A 22,949-nucleotide genomic window follows, 5' to 3' on the forward strand; every position below is an offset into this window, starting at 1 on the left:
TGTAAGGGATGGTTATTCCGAAGCTGAAGGGGTGAGGCAGAGGTACGCCCCCCCCCCCCCCCCCCCCGATCCTCCATAGCTGTGAATAATGGTAGCCTACAGGTTAAATTTGATAGTTTTCAACTTGTTTAAAATGTGCACCTGAGTAACTTTTTAATGAAGGCTGTCATGTGTTTTACACTGAATCATAAGTCTGTTGATATGGTTTTGAGCTTATAAACTGATCAAAGTCAGGGAGGCATAATGCATATTCATATTACCCACATATCAGCAGAAATTAATAAAGAAAATCAATATAAAACATTTATTTACTGTTTTTCATCTGATTTTACATTTCATTTTCATCCTTCTGTTCATATTTATCCTGTATATCCATGAAAACACATATTCAGTACATAGGCTACAAGCACTGTTTGTCCCTAGCTTATTGTTTACGTTCGAAGAAAGCTGGAGTTAATGGAACTTACGCGGAAAGGTAAATCAAAATCTAAGTCAAAATATTGTACTTTATAAAACCGATCAAAAAAGCAGTCATGTGTTAACAATTAAAGCAAATACAATATTCAATAGACGTTAAACATTTTCGGAGAACTGTACAAAAGCCAACCAACCTATTTAATCGGTGTCTATGTCAAACCTTAAAGTATACACGGAAAGCTTAAGTCTAGTACAGTCATAGACCTTGCCTTAGCGTCATAAACCAGTTACAGTTTCAGGGACATTGGTGTGTACTCGTACATTGTAAGGTAAGATAGCGTTACAGGATTTGTAATACGAAATATTCTGTTAGGATATTGGTGATATTTTACGTTTTTCAAGCTATTTCATTGCTGGACTCCCGTTAATCCATTGATATTGGGAAAGATCTTTACTTGATCGTTGTACATTTGCCTACAGGTAACGATATTAAGTTATGGCTACAAAGAAAACAGTAGATTTTATTACGTAAAATTTTGTGAGAGAATTAATTCTTGATACGTAGCTTCCATTTTCGTATAATACTCTGTACACAAGGTCGTCCCTCTGATATACCAGTACGTGCAGTAATGACGTAGGCCTACATTTAGATCTATCGCATCAAACATAAATTTGCACCTTGCGTCATAAGTACAATGATCAGGACTACCCAACTACCAGACTCGGCACATAAGGATCCTGAATTAACCGGTATATCGGACCACACTACTCGTTTTTAATCCCAGAACAAATTTTTTAGGACGACCCCGGGCTCATCCTGTCGGTGTTCTGACTGATACTCCGAAATGCGATCTGTCACACACCTTGAAAAGGGGTAGTGTGGTCCGATATACCGGTTAATTCAGATCCGTATGTGCCGAGTCTGGTATAGTTTGGTAGGCCTGATGATTTTCCCTTCCGAGATTTAACGAGTTCCCCGGGTAAGCAACATTTCCCCTCGATTTTACAACCTTAAATCTTCCTTTCCTGACACTAACTTTCACTCTGCAACAATTTTTCTTGCAATGTTTCTATTTTGTTTCTATTCCAGATCGACGGGTGATCTCAGAAATCCATGATGTCCAAAAGTAAGGGACCATCGGCCAGTTCACTTGGTGCACGTGGACCGAGGGCACATCGTGCCAAAGAGTACATGTACACTTTGGTTAACACCAGCGAGCGCTTAGATTCAGCCCTTGAAACCTTGAGAAGCGTGAGTGAAGAAGGTCCGAATCTAGCTGTCGATGGCGAAGGTGTTAATTATTCCAGAAGAGGAACGCTGTCTTTAATTGTCATCGCAACAAGAGATCACGTTTTCCTGTTTGATATCCTTGAGCTAGGGAAGCGTGTTTTTGATCGCGGGCTTCGCGAGATTCTGGAGGATCCTACACGTGAAAAGCTGATGTTTGACTGCCGTGAAGATTCTGATATCCTCTGGCATCAGTACCACGTGAAACTCGACGGTGTCCTGGATTTGCAGCTTTTGCAAATTATGTTTTGTAATAGAGATAACTCGGATCTCTCGCCGTTTGGTCGAAACAGAGCTGCCGTAGCACCCTGCGTAAAGGTGCTTAGTTTGTTGCGTTGTCTTGAGCTTTACACCGACGATGTTACGTGTATTGAAATAAAAAAATCTGTTGGCTCAACCTTCGTGCAATCACCAGAGCAGTGGATGGTCAGACCTATTCCCAGCGACATGATCAATTACGCATGCGTCGACGTATCAACCCTGTTTATTCTCTACGAGAAAATGAAAATGGGCGATCTAGACATGAGGCGGTTGAAAGTTGCATCAACGTGCTACGTCAGTCTGAAGCGTTCGATAAAAAATCGCCGTTATGACAATTTTGAGAAAAACGGGTACCTTCCGCTTAATGTAATACCAGAAAAAGGATATGTCAATTTTTCACCCTATCAATCCTCTGAAGGCCCCGAGTGTGTGGGCTGTCAAAGATGCTTTCCGCGAGAAGCATTCACTAAAACACAGCTTAGAAATGGAGAACAAAAATGCAAAGTTTGCAGGAAGGTGAAATACAATATAGATGTCCAGAGAAACAAAGAAGAAAACTGCAAAAGTGATAGCTCTGAAGATGATAGCGATACCCCCGAAGATGATACTTCCATTTTGACCTCGGACTATGACTATGACTATTAGGAATAATTGGGATGCAACTTAAGTTTCTTCGGAATATTAATGTTCTTTGGGGGTTTGGCTGTGCCTGTGGGGAAGGGTGATTTTTTTCTTCTTTATATAAACTCTGCTATCTCCTCCTAGATCATTGGAATGAGGAAGTTGAGATTTTTGGGCTTGTTCTACTGGAGGTTTGGCTATCTCCGGGGGAGGAGGATTTTTTAAACGCTGTAATTGCTTTTACATTGTACCTCCACCTAGGCCGTTAATGTAAAAACTTGGAGGTTATTAAGAGTATTGTTATAGTGAGAAATGACGACAGCAGTTTGGGAGCTTTAGAACGTTTATTCACCGACTCTCTCTTCATACAACTTCACAAATATTTATACTCAATTTCTCCGTACTGATCACGCACTTACTTGTTTTCTTTTCCATTGTCTTTGCGTGATTACAAAATATTTTCCATTCGCATGTTGCAAGTCACCATGCAACATTTCCTTATTAGGTAATCCCTTAGATACTTGTTTTCAATTAAAGATATCTAAAATATTATTTGGATTACTCATGCTTGGACCTTATCCAAAACTCAGCTATCATGTGATAAATAGATGATCAAAATTATTATATGTTATGAAATTAACCAATCACATTAACTGTTACTGACTTTGACCTTTTCCATCTTTTTCTGACACTAAAAACATGTTCTACACTTGTTGACTCTTGGAGAAACTTAACTTACACTCAATAACTCTCTGTCCTTTTACTCTTTTGATTCCGCTTTAATTGTTATCTGTGATTAGTGAAAGTGTAAGTAATTTGCTTTACAACATACACCCCTTCTTCAAAAGAATTCGTCCTCGAATTCTAAAACTTTACAACATACGCTCCTTTTTCATTTTTTCTAAAGCAAAGCAAATACTAAATAACACAAAATACATAAATTTTCAAAAAGATTAAATGATAAGGTCACATATATGTCATCAATTTAAATGTTATACGCAAGTTCGTCAATTTCTGCAAAATGAAATAAAATAATAAGGAAAGAAAATAATGATTATCTTCCTTAAATACTTCATTTCTACCACAGAGTTAGGCAAAAATATAACTAAGAAAAGTAATTCTATATAATTAACTTATACATATAATTAGAAACACAGTCAACATGAAACAAAAAATATAACATGAAGGAAGATACATCAAATTTATTTCACATTGTCATGTACACTTTTTTATGTGTGGCCTAAGAGCTCAGATACTTTTTGTTTGTTTTCTCACGCGGATATTGAAATATATTGCTCTCTTATTATGGATATGACACACTTTATTATACAGTTTTCTCTTTCGGTTGCCATTTAAGACATAGTATTTAGGAATGCACTACATGAGACAATAGGGCCGATCGCTCCCTGTCCAATGAACAGCACTCACCACAACGTTGCGACCAGCGCATCGCTCATGATGAAGTACATATTCATCTTCATATTTGTCCACATTGTAGCTCTCCCCTGTGATGACTATAAGATAAATATTTTGTTCATGATACTTCAATCCACGGATTTTATAAAATCATACTGATAAATAATTAAATAGCAAAATGTAAAAATCTTCCTTAATGCATATCATCAGTTTCATGTCATCATTATTAAAAAATCAAATACACTTTTTAAATAACAAAAATCATCTGTTCAAATATTGATAACCAACAATCATAAGATCAATATGTAATATGTTTTTAACATGCAGTTACATTGTAAAGTAATTAAAATAAAGCATGTTAACAAATGATCATGGTTAAGACACAATAAAATGCTCATCATTATATATGATAGTACATATTGATTAAAAAAAATCATAATATTTGTCAAGACTTACAAGTGTCATGTTAATTCCGTGCATTTCGCACACTCTCAATAATAATAATCTGAAATGTCTGAAATCATTGAAGTAACAATAAGAATGAATCATAAAGTCATTAATATGTTGTGATCGTATACACACTTCTTATACCAAAAGTTCACTCGCAAAGATTAATCCGTTATGTTAATTATAGACACGTGTAACAAGTCAAGTCAAATTCAGATTGGATTAAAATTAATCTGCATTGTGATTATATGTTTCGAACTGAATATAGAAAAGTGCACAAGCATGTTTAATGCGCCAACATGTACAATATTCGTTCTTGAATAATTTTCTGGGATAACTCATTCTAAAATAACGTTTTTTGTTTATCATAATGTTTATATTTGTCAAGCCATGCCAATGTTTTGACAGATGTAGTCTGTAGATACAAATACTTAAATGAACTTTTCTAAATTATTATAGTTATTACTTCACTTCGTAATATGAATGAATCTGTGGTTCTAAGTTTCTTCGGCTTATTAATTTATTTTGTTGCGAAGTTTTATAATCACTACGGTAAAGTAAGCACTATATCGTTTACGTATACTTCTTTAAGTAAAGCCACTATTAGTACCAATTGCCTGACCTTGACAAACAGACCAAATTTCATCACGAGCAATAAGCTCTGTATCCCGAATAAATATTTGAGGTGAATCATCTGTAGGAAATATTTCGTCTGCTAGAATAACATCTGCCATACAAGTATAGGTTTGCTCTTAATTGTCTCTTGCTGTTTGAGCCATGTTTAGCAATCTCAAATGATAACATATCTTTGGCAAAAAAAATGAGAAAAAAATTGTGAATATAACTGAAGAAGAGCTGATTCTGAATTTAAAGGTTCACTAAATAAACCATTGTGTTTCATTGGTCGTTTTATTGTCATTTGATTTGCTGTCTTGCTCATTATTACTTTCATTCAGCCTTTCGTATTTATTGTAATCTTTAGGGTCATAATACATTTTCAATCTATTTGCATGAACAGGCGGTTTATGTTCCTTGTGTGTTTTACAATCTCTCAAATAATACGTGCACCCTGTTGATAAGATCTTTGTAATGTAATATGGTCCTTTGTATTTAATGTACAATTTAGAACTTAATCCTTTAGGTGTCATTGGAGTATATATCCAAACTCTATCACCTACTTTATAAATCGGTTGCTTTGATTTAAGGTCATACCTTTCTTTATACTGTTTCTGAGTTGCTTCCCTATTCTTTGTTGCAATTTCTTTTGCTGTTTCAAGGGTGTCTTTCAATTCTTTAATGTACTGAGGTAGATTTTTATTCTCATGAGATTCAGGTATCAAGTCACTATCTAATGGCGTACGCATTTCTCGTCCAAATACTAAATAATAAGGAGAAAACTTTGTGGACTGCGTACAAGGAGTTGCACGTAATGCCATCATTACTCCTGGAAGTATATCAGGCCAATTAGTTTGATCTTTCTCACAATATGCTCTCAAAGTTTGAGCAATTATTGAATTAGTTCTTTCACAGGCTGTGTTACTTTGTGGATGCCATGCACTAGTATGATAGCGCTTTATGTGGAATAATTTACATAACGATTGAATAATTTGAGATAAAAAATTCTTTCCTCGATCAGAAACGAGATATGACGGACAACCATATCTTATAAACATTTCTCTGTAAAGAGTCTTGGCTATTTCTCCGGCTTCCTGAGTTTTCAAAGGTATTGCTTCAGCAAAATTAGAAAAAGAACACGTTACCAACAAAATGTACTTATATCCTTCTTTTGATTTGATTAAGGGACCTAATATATCCATGTGCATTCTTTCAAACACGCCTGCGATGGGTAAAGGATTCAAAGGTGCTGGAGCATCTCTGCGTAAATGCTTAACCTTTTGACACACTTCACATGATTTGACGTACTCCATGACGTCTTTGTAAAGTGACTTCCAAAAATACTTATTCCTAATGGAGGCAAAAGTTCTATCACAACCTTGATGACCACCGGCCAGTATTGGTGGTGACATTAACGCTTCTTTTAGTGTTTGAAATGACGCTTCACATTCAGGACTCCATAAGAATTGTACATCTTTCCTTAAAAGTTTATTTAAGGGATCTGCTATTTTACTGAATCCTTGTTTAAAGATCTACCTCCATACGCAATAACTCTATCATGGTTGTTGTCATTCTTTTGACCTAAAATATAACCTATAGCTGTAGTAGATGCGTCCGTCGTTAGTGTAAACTCGCGCGACATATCTGGATAAGCCAGTATTGGTGGTGACATTAACGCTTCTTTTAGTGTTTGAAATGACGCTTCATATTCAGGACTCCATAAGAATTGTACATCTTTCCTTAAAAAATTATTTAAGGGATCTGCTATTTTACTGAAGCCTTTTATAAATTTTCTGTAGAAGTTACACAACCCTAAAAAAACTCCTGACGTCTCTTACAGCTTTTGGCATTGGAAATGATTTTATGGCTTCAAGATTTTTCTCATCTGGTCTTATTCCATTTTTATCTATTACATGGCCTAAATATTTAGCTTTTGGTGTTGCAAACATACATTTTGATAGTTTAAGTCTGAGATTTGCAGATCTTAGTTTTTGGAATACTTGATTTAAATGTTTTAAGTGCTCGTCAAACGTCTTACTCATGACCAAAATATCATCGATGTATATCAGTATTGTTTTCCAATTCATGTCTCTAAAAATGTGACTCATTAAGGCTTGGAAGGTAACACCAGCATTACGAAGGCCATACGCTAAACGTAAGAATTGAAAGTGACCGTGGTGTGTGATAAACGCAGTCTTGTGTTTAGTTTCAGGGTCAAGAGGTAATTGCCAGTATGCACCTGCCATATCTAAACTTGAGAAATATCTAGCACCTGACGTACCTATCGTTTCAAAAACATCTTCTAAACGTGGGAGTGGCCAATGCATAGGTTTTGTAACTTTATTTAACTTTCGGTAATCAATTGCAAATCTGTATTCTCCATTTTTCTTTTTTACAAGTACTACTGGACTACTGTACTCACTCATGCTTTCTTCGAATATACCGTGTTGTAACATTTCGTCTACTTGTATGACAATTTCATCTTTCAGCTTCGGTGACGTACGATAAAACGTTTGTTTGACAGGGATATCATTAATTGTGTCAATCCTATGTTGATACATATTTGCTGAACCTAATTCTGATAGATTGGTAGCAAAAACTTCACGATTACGTCCTAACAACATTTTTAATTGTTGTTTCTGATTTTCACTCATGTCTGAATCGGCAAATTTTATATTTAATTCATCTGCATTCCGCAATGCTTCTTGATCTGATAACCTATCACCTTTTTGTGCTGTATCTCCCTTTGACATTTCATTTAAAGCACTGACGCTTGCCAGACTCACTGAACTTGCAACAGCTAATATTGTTCTTTTGGAAACGAAAATACTTTCATCGCTAGGGTTCATTATTCTATAAGCGGATTTGTTTTTATCAATTGAAACCAAACATTTTGCTCCGATAAGTTTTTTCTTTGACTCAAGCTTTCGTACTGGTTCTAGTAAAGCTACTGAAATAGAGGAAGAATGTGATATTTTCACTGGTAGTAAGCATTCACATCTGGGTGGAATAAATTCTGATTTAAAGTTACGCACTAAACCTAATACATGTGGACTATACAAAGGTAAGAGCAAATTATAATCAGGCAATGCTATGCTATCAGACGATAAATCAATTTTTACATTGTGTTTTCTTAAGAAATCTGTGCCTAATATCAAACCTCTTGGCAACTGACTAAATACGTGGACTTTATGTTTTATGATTACATCACCAAAGCAAAGAGGTAGCTCTACTTTTCCTAGAACTTTAATCACAGATCCATCAACAACTGAAACTTCTTTTAATGACGGTTTTTCGTATGAATTTCGATCCTTTTTCCCTAATTTTGATAAGAAAGATTCCGATACACAAGATATGACTGCACCTGTGTCAACCAAAGCATTGACATGTTGTTTGTCGATTTGGATTGATACTAGATTATTAGCTTGGTAATCGGAAATAATAGAAATTGGCACTTTTCTATCTTCAATCTTGTTATAAAACCTTTTTCTTTTTCTTAGCCGTTTGTTTACACGTGCAGAATGACAGACTTTTGCTATGTGTCCTATTTTACCACAACAATAAGAGTTAAAATTGCGAGCAAAACAATTAGTTCTAAGATGCGTGTACTCACCACATCCCTGACACATCAGCCATTTTCTTATCGGATTTCGTTGTTGAGGATAGTTCGTATGTCCAGCTAATGTTAATTTGTACTCTGAGCGTCGCAGATACCTGCGTTGTGTCATACTTCTGGGACCTATGGTGTTGGGAGTGAATTTTCCTGGATACTCTATAGGGCTCGATCTTGGGGTTTCAAAGTTTGTTTCATTTCTGGTTTCGCTTGGTTCTTGCAATATATGGATTGCAGACTGCGCATTGGCGATGTCCTTAATTGAACTCTGAAGAGTGTCTATTTTCTCTGTTATCATTTTTATGTCATTTCGTTGACCTCTTCTCGTCGGCTGAACTGCGTTTTCTGCAATGCGCGCGTTGTGCATAAGAGAATCAAAGTCTGTGGGCTCCCTCTGCAGTACAAATGGGCGGATTTCGGGGAGTAACCCATTCATTACCACTGTAAATGCCGTCCCCTCATCTAAACGCGCACGTTTGGCGTCGTGACGCATCGACTCAATGTAACTCTGTACTGGTTCTTCTGGCAGATGTTGACGTCTGAAAAAATCTGAGGCTTTCTCCCAAGTTTCTCCGGATTTCAGTTCATATCGCTGTCGGAACTCGCGGACTAGCGATTTCCAGTCTTTTTGTACTTCCACTGTTAAACAATCGTACCAGTTTAAAGGGTTTGCTTCATGCCGTCAGAATGGCCTGAACGGAACATATTCTTCAGAAAACATGCCCAACTAACGATATCTTAATCCAAATACACAAATTAAAAGCTCATTTTGTAAATTTTCGGCTTTAAAAAACGTCCTATTTGCTCGGCCTGGGAGTTAATGAGCTACGTGGTCACGTGGTCCAATGACGACAATCGAGCCACTGGAGAACAGAGCGTGCTTAGCTGTCAAATTGAGCTGCATTGTCTACCTGTAAGATGACTTCTCTATCTGGCTTCTGATAAAAGTTTATACTCATTCAAATCTCTTACCCGAGGGGTCTAAATCCTCGTGAAGCTGTGTAAAACCATTTCCCTTCTAGTCATTTCTTTAACAAGCATTTCATTATGGTTATCCCAAGTTGTATAAAACACTGCATTTGAATGAGTTAAGGGAAATGTTGATTATTGCATATGAGGTCCATGTTATTTGTGAAATTCAATTTATTTTATTAAACCGCTGACACTCCGTCTTGCATACTTTTATTAAACTGAGGTAAACAATGCCCGTTACCTTGACAAGTCCTATCTTAATCATCCATCTAACTGGAACTTCCTTTACCTCTTAATTAGAGGGTTAAATGGCATTCAATTTGTCTTGCTTGTATCGAACGCACTCTCTATCTAAGCTTTACTCCAGTTATCTCAGGTAAAAATCTACCTGTGCGTTAGTTACAAAGCGCAGCTCCCGTAGACCTGGGGGTACTAGATAAAATCTGAACACCAGGTTTATCGAGGAGCTAGAGAAAGAAAGGAAGAATTTTTCCTGCACAACTTCATAGGAATTTTAACACGGACTTGATCCAGCTTAGACCTCCAAACTAACAGGGTGACATGGGCAATTTTCACAAACAAATCATAAAACTATATTTCAGTTAACCGCCTTTAAAATAAATATACCGTTCTGGGTAAATTAAAATAGTTATTAAATCGCAAGAATATTTTTGACTTAAATGATGATTTTATTATTAATGGAAATTAAGCTACTATATGAGGTACATTTGCTGTGATTATGGTACGCTGTCCTTCATGTTTTGCGTTAGTCTACATTTTGCTGTATGTGCTTGTAATCTTTTTAAATATGTGCGTACAATTTTTGCAGGTCTGGTTACCCCCCTGTTATGTGATGAGAGTATTAATTTGGCAATTAGTTCCTTAGCTTATTTGAATAGAATTGCAGTGTAAAATTTTCAACAAGATGTTGGCGAAATAGCCCATTACTCTTTGTAGGTATTTCCCCCGTCAAAGTTTGTCTAAAATTATCTTTCAATCTTTACTCTTTCAAAGACTGTATAAAGTTACCTGACATATTTTCGTGTAAACTTAATGACAAGCCAAGTGTCTCCAGTTCATTCCGTACTCAATTTTACCCAAGCAAATTTTTTTCTTGAGTAGATCTTTATAATAGCACGGTGTTATAAGCTTACAAATTTGCAAAAAAAAAAAAAAAAAAAAAAAATTGCGTACTGACGCAGAATTTGCGTTTCAAGTTATAAAATGATCAATCTTTTAAATTATTTAATATTTCAGATGAAATAATCTTCAGAAACAAATCCTCAAAGCATAAACGAATTAGGATAACGAACCATTTTATTATAGCAGTTCCCATTTTTTCTTTAATATAACGCTCTTTTTCCTGTTTTTCCTCAACACGTTTTCTTCCACGGAAGCTTCAAGATACCCTGAGAGCAATTTCTTTTATTAATGTTCGCGACCGTGTTTGAACTTAATTGTTTAAGTATTGATATTTAACGTCATTTACAAATACCAATAAAATAACCCCATGAAATAAATGAGATATATTGAAAAATATGAAAGCCCACCAAGACGAGTTTCATACCTGTTATTACCTGGCTTGGGAATTGCAGCGGTGCATAATTAACAGGTTTGTTGTAAACGAGCTTTTGGTCAACTACAATGCATTTAAAATGCATCAGCAATCAGTAAGTTTGCCAACTGATGACAGTTAATCTGAAAGACTACCAGCTCTTGATATGATCTAAACCACCTGAGGTGACCATGATCTAGAGCATCGCAACTATTGTCACCGAAGTTAGTAAGTAAGTCACGGAAGACCGTCACAGACAAAGAAAGATTGTCAACGAGAGCTGCAATTTTGATGAATCCCACGGCAACACACCGAGGCATAACGAAAATTCCTCAACTCCGTTCTACACAACTTTCCTTAACTTCTCCGTCTGTATGCAACATGCAGCTCAGAGTCTCATAGACCTTTATCGTGATTGTCGTCACAGTACCACGTGACCCAGATCTGTTGCTTCATTTTTGCATATTGAGGTGAGGTTTACTAAAACGCTTTTTTTTCTACTAATAGATTGTTTTTATAATTTTTAAATGGCGGGGATCGATTAAAACATACCTCTAGTGTATAGATTGAGTGCTGTATCTTCAAAATTCGAGAAATGGATTTTTACATGAACATTGTCCTTTAACACTGTTGGATTCAGTAAGAGAGGAAATAAGGCGGTGATTTGTTCATCTTCTAGTTTTTTATACTGGGTGTAGTTTTCAAATGGATTTAACCACCTTTCTACATCTTCGTTTGCGTTACCAGTAAACTCTTCTGGCGCTAAAGTCAAATCTGACAACATTTTCATTTTTTTTTTTTCAGTTATTAATTGTTGCTTGGGTAATGACTTTTGGCGATTTTCAATACCCAGCATACTCAGTTTTCGCTGCACTGGGGCACTGACGATGTTTGCCCTTGGGTGGATGGCATGAACCCATCGGTGTCTACGCTCCTGCTGCCGTTATCACCATAACTGTATCGCCGTTCCGCTTGCCTCTGTAGAGCGGGGATCGATTTTCCTCCACCACTTGTTATAGTGAGGAATGACGACAGCAGTTTGGAGCTTTCGAACGTTTATTCACCGACTCTCTCTTCATATAACTTCACAAATATTTATACTCAATTTCTCCGTACTGATCACGCACTTACTTGTTTTCTTTTCCATTGTCTTTGCGTGATTACAAAATATTTTCCATTCGCATGTTGCAAGTCACCATGCAACATTTCCTTATTAGGTAATCCCTTAGATACTTGTTTTCAATTAAAGATATCTAAAATATTATTTGGATTACTCATGCTTGGACCTTATCCAAAACTCAGCTATCATGTGATAAATAGATGATCAAAATTATTATATGTTATGAAATTAACCAATCACATTAACTGTTACTGACTTTGACCTTTTCCATCTTTTTCTGACACTAAAAACATGTTCTACACTTGTTGACTCTTGGAGAAACTTAACTTACACTCAATAACTCTCTGTCCTTTTACTCTTTTGATTCCGCTTTAATTGTTATCTGTGATTAGTGAAAGTGTAAGTAATTTGCTTTACAACAGTATCAAGGGAGATATGCATAGGCACTTAGGAATTTATGTGTGATTGGGGGTAGAGCTGTACCTGGTGGGTGGATGATTCTAATTTAACGTTGTCATTCCTGCCATCTCATTCTAGACCGTTTGATCGTGGAACTTAAAACTTGAGTGACTGAACGACCTAACATCATGGATGTTAATAAGCAATTCGGAATATTAATGGGATTGGGATTGGGCTGTCCTGGGGTGAGGGATGATTCTTATTTTGCACAAAAATTCCAAATATATATCCATGTATATCCCCGATGGGGAAATGAGGAAATATATGATACAGTGTAGCTACCCGTCGGCATCATCTACATCTTATTGCAAAAGATACAGACTGAAAGAGTGATAAATATATGGACTGCTAATGATTTCCATATACATTCTCAGAGAAGTGTATCGGGCAATGTATGCATCAGTTTAATTACCTAAATATATCGTATTTGGTACAGGTTCTTGCATGATAATACTTAATAATTATTAGGCTCTCTTTTAATACAATTATTACCAAAGATCAAGTTTTTTTACTTTCCTGAAGTTGGCTTGTCGGCATGCTGCTATGCTTCAGTCATGACAAAACGTTTGAGCTTTTTTTAAATTTTCTGTGAGAGCTACCATAATTGCATGAGCAAATTAAACATACTTTGCATATGTCAAGGCATCGACAGGCGGACAGATTTTAATGCTATTTTGAACATTTTCTAGAACGTCTTAGAAATGAATAAACTTTACAGACTGCTCTTTCAGTTTTCACAAGGATCATTTTTGTAAAATACCTGGCATATTCACTAAATAAAATAGTTATGATATATAAAAGAGTAAATTGCTAGATTTATCTCAAGGCGGGTAAATTGGGTAAAAAGGAGAAAATCGTGTTTTGGGGATTTTTTTTTTTTTTTTTTTTTTTTTTTTTTTTTTTTTTTGATGTTAATAATTATCAAAAACGTATCTAAACACTGGATGAAATCATACTTTTTGTGTCTAGACCAAAAGCCGTGTCTTTTGATGAGTATTTCAACTGCACGTGCCCCAGGCAGACTAACTTGTAAACCACGCCCCCGTTGTTAAGGTCTTTGTTATGAGGGGGCGGAGCAAAGTTACAGAGACCGCATTTAGATTCAGACATCAAACCAGCTGGGTCGATCCAGCTCTGCGAGGGATTCTCTCTAAGTGCTCTCAGTGAAACAAGTTTAATTGTCCGACCGAAAATTACCGACACACTTGGCGTTTATCTTCATATGTCAGAGTGGTTATTATTTATAGAATAGCATCTGATAGCTTGTGAAATGTCGGAAGTACAGTAGTTTATTCTGGAAAATATTTGTACATCACACGTCTTATTCTAAGGTATTAGTGAAAAACCAGTCTTTCCACAAGCGAGAATCTGTAGAACTAAACAAAAACATCACTACTTACATGTGTATATACTGTATATCAAAATGTACAACTATCGGTAAGTAACAAATAATGATTATTAATGAACTTAACTCATTGATAAAGACTACATGTAGGCCTAAATGTAACCACAAAATAAAAAAAAAACATGCTACAGTGAAAAGGGTAGGTAAAGATAAAAAAGAATACAAAGGGAGAAAATTTGACTAAGAAAACTTGAAATGGAAAGGAATTTAGAAAGAGTTAATGCTACCTAGAAATACAATTTAATCTTATTATATAGGACTTCTGTGAGGCAGGGCCAACTACAAACGTAGCACACACATGGCTTATCTCCGGGCAAGAAAAGTGAAAGAGAAAATAAAGACCAAAAGTTTAAAGAAATATAATAAGAAATAAGCCTATCACTTATACTATATTTACTTACTCACTTACTTACTTGATCATTCGGGTGATTAAAAATATATTACCTTACACGGTATTTCACGCCTTTTGATATTTCAATCACAGTTAATTACGAATAAGCTAAATCCTGCAGGAAAATCTTTAAAACCTGCATTTGTTTTGAGACAGACGAGAAGGAAAAAATGTAAGGGATGGTTATTCCGAAGCTAAAGGGGTGGGGCAGAGTCACGTGACCCATCGCCCCCAACCCTGATCCTCCATAGTTGTGTAGGTGAATAATGGTACAGGTTAAATGTGATAGTTTTCTTCAATTTGTTTAAAATGTGTACCTGAGTATTTTTTTAATAAAGGCTGTCAAGTGTTGTACACTGAATCATAAATGCGTTATCCACGAAAACACATTCGGAACAAAGGCTACAAGCGCTGTTACTCCCTAACTACTTGTTTACGTTCGAAGAAAGCTGAGTTAATGGAACTTACGCGGAAACGTAAATCGAAAGTAAGTACTTAGGTCAATCTATTGTATTTTATGAAGCGATCATTATTGCATTCATGCCTTCATAATTAAACCAATGGAATTATCAATAGACGTCAACCTTTTTCGGAGAATTGATCAAAAGCCAACAAACCTTTATAATCGGTGGCACTTAAGTCAGGTAACAGTCATAGACCTTGCTTTTCCGTCATAAACCAGTTACGATTTCAGGGACATTCGTATATACTGGTATATTGCTAGGTAAGACAGCGTTACAGAATTTGTTATACGAAATATTCCGATTGAATATTGATAATATTTACGCCTTTCAAGCTATTTGATTACTGGACTCCCGTGAAGCTTTTGATACTGGGATAGATCAAATTTGCTTGATCCTTGTACATTTGCCAACAGGTAACGATAAGTTATGGTTTCAAAGTGAACAGTTTTCTTAAGTATGGTGTTGACGCTTGTGTCAAGAGTTTAAGTTTGATATTCGTGAAATTTTGTGAGAGAATTAATTCTTGATAAGACGCAGCTTCCATTATCGAAAAGATATTCTGTACACACGGTCGCCCCTCTGATATGCTAGTACGTTCAGTAATAACACACATTTAGATTGATCGCATCAAACATAAATTCGCCACCTTGCATCATAAGTACAATTATTTTCCCTTCCAGAGGGAATCATTGAAACTATGTCAGAAACTAGACACTCGGCAATGGTTGGCTCCAAACCTTACACTTTGGTTGACACCAACGATGGCCTTGAAACTGCTCTCAAATCCCTGAAAAGTGAGAGTAAAGAAGGACAAAATCTTGCCGTCGATGGCGAAGGCGATAATTATACCAGAAGAGGGACGATGTCTTTGCTTGCTATCGCAACAAGAAACCACGTGTTCCTGTTTGATATCATCAAGCTCGGAAAGCTCGTTTTTGATCGCGGGCTCCGCGAGATTCTGGAGGACCCCACACGCGAAAAGCTCATGTTCGACTGCCGTGAAGACTCTGATATCCTTTGGCATCAGTTCCAAGTGAAGCTCGACGGCGTCCTGGATTTGCAGCTTTTGCAAATAATACATAGTAAGAGGGACAACTCGGATTTCTCGCCAATCGGTCGAAAGCGAGGTGCAGTAGCATTCTGCGAAAAGGTATTTGGTCTAATGCGTTGCCTTGAGGTTTATACCAACGATTTTGCCTCTATTCAAACAAAGAAATCTATTGGCTCAACCTTTCCGCTATCAACAAAGCAGTGGATGATCAGACCTTTACCCAGCAACATGATCAAGTACGCATGCGTCGACGTATCAACCCTGTTTGTTCTTTACGAAAAAATGAAAATAGGCGATCAAGACATGAGGCGGTTAAAGGTGGCATCGGCTCGTTACGTCGATTTAAAGCGTTCGATAATCGCACGCCGTTACGACAGTTATGAGAAAAATGGGTACCTGCCATTGAATATAATACCTCCAAAGGGATGTGTTGGTTTTTCGGCCTCTCAGTCCAATGAAGGCCCCACGTGTACCGGTTGTCAACGGCGCTTTCCGCGGGGAGCATTTAACGACACGGATCTTAGCAAAGGAGAGCAAAAATGTAAAGTTTGCTTGAGGGTAAAAATGGAAACAAGTGACTGGAAGATAAGAGGGAGGAGATTGTAACGTGCCGAAGATAACGCGAACAGTCTGCTACATTGATTTTTCTAAATTTTGGTGATGATGACACTAAACCTCCGTACCTCCGTCAGTGAGGATTTGTTTTCACCTCTGTTTGTTAATTCGTCACCATCATATCTCAGTATAATTATAGATTCATGAAGTTTTCAGAAAATACTAAATGTAGGCAGTATTTTATAATCACGTTAGAACTAACCACACCCGTTTATAACCATTTTACTAGTACCACATTACAGATGTTTGGTGTCAGTATAATTAAAGGATAAAACAACTCTTCACTTTGGCGGGATAGTTGCCATAAAACGGATTTTCCTTGGGTAACCAATGGATTGACATTTAAAGTTAATAGTTTTTTGTAGTAATCTCTGAACGGGATGACAAATCTTTATTCAAAGTTAGTTGATTGTTTTCTTAAAGCGATTTTCTGTAATAAACCCTCAAGGCATAATAATTCTTCATTTTAAGATTGAAATATTAAAAATATTAAGGAGGATAGCCATCTATGAAGGTCCACATCGTCGAATGGCAAGCAAAGATGTCAGTATAATTGCTATAACCACCGTTTTGGTGGTAAAATGGAATTAATAATATTTCTGTGTGTTGTTTACAGTTTATTTAATAAAGTAGTTTGAATCGCAAATGAAAAGTTGTTATCCATTTTATGTGTAAATATAATTGATTCATGTTTTGTCGGTTTTTGCTTTAAAATGTCTGCAATATTTGGTTGTATGCTTGGCCTTTTGTTAAAAAGGATTTGAAAATCATTATATATGTGCTTTTTAGCATAAACACATTTTCAATTAAGAGTTTTAGAAATATTTTAGAAAAACATTGATATCATTCATGAATTAAAACTACTCCTACAGCTCATCCCTGGTGCATGGTTCCTCTTGTATAGAGCTACCCTCTCGTGGCAGGTTGAGAATGTTTGCAACTTTCTGCAGTTTATTCTTTTCACTTTTTGCTGGGAAAAGGTCCACTGTGGGTAAATCTGATCAAGGTAAACTTAGGTCTCATGACAAAAGGTCCACATTTTCAGAAAAAGAAACCCTCCATTTGCATTTGCTATCTACGGGCCTGGTATCTTCTTAGTTCTGCTCGGCTTGCATTAATGGTCGTTGATCTTTGAACCCCTAGTGCCCACTTGCACATTTTTAGATGAATCTGTTCAAAGAGTAACTTATTAATTAATTAAGAAGTTGAATAACATTTTCTTTTGCTTAAATACTTCTTGGGACTATACCTCACACCTGTAGGTTAGAATTGGTTTCATAAATTTATCGAAAAGTCTCATTGTTAATACGGGGTGTGCTATGTTTTGTGATTTTCAGGTTGTTTTGAGGGAAAATAATAACCTGGTACCTTTTAGCTTAAAGTTTTCCATGACCTTTTTAAGTGAGCCTCAGCTTGTAAATGTGTTTCAAACGTAATCAAATTCGTTTACTATTCCAACAGTGCTTCCGTTTATTGTGAACTTTAGAAATGGATGGAAAATAGAAATAAAAAAGTTTAAGCCAAATATAGAACAGCCCATATTTGTTTTCCTATAGAATTCTCGAAAATGGAATGTAAATGTCGTTCGAGATCGTGACCTCCATTTAAGGCTGTCAGAGGGGGGAATGGGGAGGGGATGTCACCATTCACAGTCTCACGATAAATACAGTGTAAATAAAATCAAATATCACCGATAACAAATAATAAATCGATTAACAAGAATAAACAATCAAATGAGTGCTGATTCACAGCGTCATGGTCAATAATCTGACGTGTCTGGGATAGTGTGGAATAGATTTGATCAATCATTGATCACTGATTTCACCCATCCCCATCCTCCCGTCACTTGGTGGGTTTTGGGGAAATACATTCTTGTTTGTGATATCAATTATTTACGCATTCTTGTCTTTATAAAGGAGTTGAGATATCAATTCCCGACAGTCTTTTTCGAAGAACTGATCAAAAGGTCACCCATCCCCATCCTCCCGTCACTTGGTGGGTTTTGGGGAAATACATTCTTGTTTGTGATATCAATTATTTACGCATTCTTGTCTTTATAAGGGAGTTGAGATATCAATTCCCGACAGTCGTTTTCGAAGAACTGATCAAAAGGCAGTAGTTTCCTGTAGTCCACGGGCAGTCAAGCGATAGTCATAGGCGTCGACGTAGCATCGTAAAACAAGTTTTAGGGACACTGGTCTACATTTGTTATAAGGTGAATAAGGGTCATAAACTTTGTGTACGCAAGTATAAGCAGAGCAGTAAAAACAACAAAAAAAAATTTTTTTTGAGCTATACTTACTTATTAACTTATTTGATCATTTGGGAGATTTAAAATATATTTCCTTATTTCACGCATTTAGATATTTCAATTACAGTTAATTATGAATAAGCTAAATCCCGAGGGAAATCTTTAAAATCTACATTTGTTCTGAGACAGACGAGAAGGTAAAAATGTGAGGGTTAGTTATTTCGAAGCTGAAAGGGTGAGGCAGAGGTACGTGACCCCCCCCCCCCCTCCCCGATCCTCCATAGCTGTGAATAATGGTACAAGTTATATTTGATAGTTTTCTACAACTTGATTTAAATGTGTACCTGAGGAGTTTTTAAATAAAGGCTGTCAAGTGTTTTACAATGAATCATAAGTGTGTTGATATGATTTTGAGCTTATAAACTGATCAAATTAAGGGGGGCAAAAATGCATATTCATATTACCTGCATATTTCACGTCATATTGGTGTAAGAAATGATTTGTCATCATCTAAGGTATATCAACAGAGATTAATGAAAAAATATCAACCCAAAACATTTTTTAAAACATATTTTCAACTGAATTTACATTTTATTCTCGTTATTCGAGTCAGATTTATCCAGTATATCCATGGAACACATATTCGGTATATAGGCTACAGGTACTGTTTATCCCTAGTTACTTGTTTACGTTCGAAGAAAGCTGGAGTTAATGGAACTTACGCGGAAACGTTAATCAAAATCTATGTCAACCTATTGTACTTTATAAAACCTATCAATAAAGCAGTAATGTCTTAACAATTAAAGCAAATACAATTATCAATAGACGTTAAATGTTTTCGGAGAACTGACCAAAAGCCAACCAACCTTTTTAATCGGTGTCTATGTCAAACTTTGAAGTATACACGGGAAGTCTAGTACAGTCATAGACCTTGCCTTAGCGTTATAAACTAGTTACAGTTTTAGGGACATTGGTGTGTACTCGTACATTGTTAGGTAAGATGGCGTTACAGAATTTGTAATACGAAATATTCTGTTAGGATATTGGTGATATTTTACGTTTTTCAAGCTATTTCATTGCTGGACTCCCGTTAATCCATTGATATTGGGAAAGATCTATACTTGATCGTTGTACATATTAACGATATTGAGTTATGGCTACAAAGAAAACAGTAGATATTCTTACGTAAAATTTTGTGAGAGAATTAATTCTTGATACGTAGCTTCCATTTTCGTATAATACTCTGTACACAAGGTCGTCCCTCTGATATACCAGTACGTGCAGTAATGACGTACATTTAGATCTATCGCATCAAACATAAATTTGCACCTTGCGTCATAAGTACAATGATCAGGACTACCCAACTACCAGACTCGGCACATAAGGATCCTGAATTAACCGGTATATCGGACCACACTACTCGTTTTTAATCCCAGAACAAATTTTGTAGGACGACCCCGGGCTCATCCTGTCGGTGTTCTGACTGATACTCCGAAATGCGATCTGTCACACACCTTGGAAAGGGGTAGTGTGGTCCGATATACCGGTTAATTCAGATCCGTATGTGCCGAGTCTGGTAGTTTGGTAGGCCTGATGATTTTCCCTTCCGAGATTTAACGAGTTCCCCGGGTAAGCAACATTTTCCCTCGATTTTACAACCTTAAATCTTCCTTTCCTGACACTAACTTTCACTCTGCAACAATTTTTCTTGCAATGTTTCTATTTTGTTTCTATTCCAGATCGACGGGTGATCTCAGAAATCCATGATGTCCAAAAGTAAGGGACCATCGGCCAGTTCACTTGGTGCACGTGGACCGAGGGCACATCGTGCAAAAGAGTACATGTACACTTTGGTTAACACCAAAGAGCGCTTAGATTCAGCCCTTGAAACCTTGAGAAGCGTGAGTGAAGAAGGTCCGAATCTAGCTGTCGATGGCGAAGGTGTTAATTATTCCAGAAGAGGAACGCTGTCTTTAATTGTCATCGCAACAAGAGATCACGTTTTCCTGTTTGATATCCTCAAGCTAGGGAAGCGTGTTTTTGATCGCGGGCTTCGCGAGATTCTCGAGGATCCTACACGTGAAAAGCTGATGTTTGACTGCCGTGAAGATTCTGATATCCTCTGGCATCAGTACCACGTGAAACTCGACGGTGTCCTGGATTTGCAGCTTTTGCAAATTATGTTTTGTAAGAGAGACAACTCGGATCTCTCGCCGTTTGGTCGAAACAGAGCTGCCCTTGCACCCTGCGTAAAGGTGCTTAGTTTGTTGCGTTGTCTTGAGCTTTACACCGACGATGTTACGTGTATTGAAATAAAAAAATCTGTTGGCTCAACCTTCGTGCAATCACCAGAGCAGTGGATGGTCAGACCTATTCCCAGCGACATGATCAAGTACGCATGTGTCGACGTATCAACCCTGTTTATTCTCTACGAGAAAATGAAAATGGGCGATCTAGACATGAGGCGGCTGAAAGTTGCATCAACGCGCTACGTCAGTCTGAAGCGTTCGATAAAAAAACGCCGTTATGACAATTTTGAGAAAAACGGGTACCTTCCACTTAATGTAATACCAGAAAAAGGATATGTCAATTTTTCATCCTATCAATCCTCTAAAGGCCCCGAGTGTGTGGGCTGTCAAAGACGCTTTCCGCGAGAAGCATTCACTAAAACACAGCTTAGAAATGGAGAACAAAAATGCAAAGTTTGCAGGAAGGTGAAACACAATATAGATGTCCAGAGAAACAAAGAAGAAAACTGCAAAAGTGATAGCTCTGAAGATGATAGTGATACCCCCGAAGATGATACTTCCCTTTTGACCTCGGACGATGATTATTATGTTTAATTGGGATGCCAATGAATTTTCTTCGAAATATTAGTGGTTCTGGGGGTTTGGCTGGCCCTGTGGGAATGGGCGATTTTTTCTCAATATAAATTCTGCTATCTCCTCCTAGATCATTGGAATGAGGAGGAGGTTTTTGGGCTTGATTGAATAGTGCTACTGGAGGTTTGGCTATCTCCGTGGGAGAATGTTTCTTTTCAACACTGCCATTGCTTTTATCTCCACCTAGGTTGTTAACGTAAAAACCTGGGGGGTATTAAGAGTATCAAGGGAGACATGCATAGACACTTTGAAATTTTAGTGTGGTTGGGGATAAGTTGTACCTGGTAGGTGGATGATTCTAATTTAACATTGTCCGTTCTGACATCTCCTGGACTGCTACATGTACGTGGAGGAACTTGAAATTTAAATGATTGAAAGAACTATCATCATCAGCATTTCGGAATATTTTAAATGAACTTAGGATTGGGCGGTCTTGGGTGATGGATGACTCTTTTGAGGTTATATCTACCCACCGGCACCATCTACATCTGGAAATTGGGAAATATAAACTGGAAGAGCGATAAGTATATATGTGAAGATGATACTGTTTTCCAATTATGAATTCTGAGAGAAAAGTATTGGACAATATATGTATCCGTTTAATTTCTTGAATATTTCCTATCGGTACATGTACTTGCAGGGTAATACTGAAAAACTATTAGGCCCTCTTTTAATACAGATATTACCAAAGAACAAGTTTTCTTACTTTGCTGAGGTTGGTTCGTTGGCCGCTATGCTTGAGTCATGAAAAATAGTTTGAGCTTTTTAATTTTCTGTGAGAGCTTCCATGATTGAACAACATTGGACATACTTTGCATATGTCAAGGTTTTCTCTTTAAGCATCGACAGGCGTACAGATTTTAATGCTATTTTGAACATTTTCTAGAACGTCTTAGAAGTGAATAAACTTTACAGACTGCTCTTTCGGTTTTCACAAGAAGGATAATTTTTTGTAAATGTTCTGGTATATTCACTTAAATATAATAGCTATGAAATATGAAAGACTGAATTGACTAGATTTATCTCAAGGCGGGTAAATTTGGTGAAAAGGAGAAAATCATTCTTTTAGTATTTTTGGGATATAATAATTATCAAAAACGTATCTT

At 36.7% G+C, this 22,949-nt stretch overlaps 3 protein-coding genes across 7 annotated transcripts; all 3 read left to right on the top strand.

Annotated features, from left to right (window-relative positions):
- Window positions 1-607: 607 nt before the first annotated feature.
- Window positions 608-3,528, top strand: LOC106167703 (piRNA biogenesis protein EXD1-like). Of its 2 annotated transcripts, none has more exons than XM_013546541.2 (2): window positions 608-746; window positions 1,508-3,528. In XM_013546541.2, the coding sequence occupies exon 2, from the start codon at window positions 1,532-1,534 to the stop codon at window positions 2,609-2,611; it is 1,080 nt and encodes a 359-aa protein (XP_013401995.2). In that variant the 5' UTR covers window positions 608-746; window positions 1,508-1,531; the 3' UTR covers window positions 2,612-3,528. The 2 variants fall into 2 exon arrangements, with proteins under 2 accessions (XP_013401995.2, XP_086850088.1); XM_086993962.1 differs by lacking the exon at window positions 608-746 and adding an exon at window positions 753-897.
- An 11,424-nt stretch (window positions 3,529-14,952) lies between these two features.
- Window positions 14,953-17,460, top strand: LOC147760527 (piRNA biogenesis protein EXD1-like). Of its 3 annotated transcripts, none has more exons than XM_086994631.1 (2): window positions 14,953-15,067; window positions 15,725-17,460. In XM_086994631.1, the coding sequence occupies exon 2, from the start codon at window positions 15,742-15,744 to the stop codon at window positions 16,699-16,701; it is 960 nt and encodes a 319-aa protein (XP_086850757.1). In that variant the 5' UTR covers window positions 14,953-15,067; window positions 15,725-15,741; the 3' UTR covers window positions 16,702-17,460. The 3 variants fall into 3 exon arrangements, with proteins under 3 accessions (XP_086850757.1, XP_086850755.1, XP_086850756.1); XM_086994629.1 differs by lacking the exon at window positions 14,953-15,067 and adding an exon at window positions 15,133-15,304; XM_086994630.1 differs by lacking the exon at window positions 14,953-15,067 and adding an exon at window positions 15,317-15,457.
- A 1,230-nt stretch (window positions 17,461-18,690) lies between these two features.
- On the top strand, window positions 18,691-22,764 carry LOC106151321 (piRNA biogenesis protein EXD1). Of its 2 annotated transcripts, none has more exons than XM_086994211.1 (2): window positions 18,691-18,925; window positions 20,701-22,764. In XM_086994211.1, the coding sequence occupies exon 2, from the start codon at window positions 20,725-20,727 to the stop codon at window positions 21,802-21,804; it is 1,080 nt and encodes a 359-aa protein (XP_086850337.1). In that variant the 5' UTR covers window positions 18,691-18,925; window positions 20,701-20,724; the 3' UTR covers window positions 21,805-22,764. The 2 variants fall into 2 exon arrangements, with proteins under 2 accessions (XP_086850337.1, XP_086850338.1); XM_086994212.1 differs by lacking the exon at window positions 18,691-18,925 and adding an exon at window positions 19,571-19,956.
- Window positions 22,765-22,949: the final 185 nt, after the last annotated feature.

Source organism: Lingula anatina, chromosome 8 (genome assembly GCF_051362555.1).
Source record: "Lingula anatina isolate TDL-2025a chromosome 8, LinAna3.0, whole genome shotgun sequence".
Lineage (NCBI taxonomy): Eukaryota > Metazoa > Brachiopoda > Lingulata > Lingulida > Lingulidae > Lingula > Lingula anatina.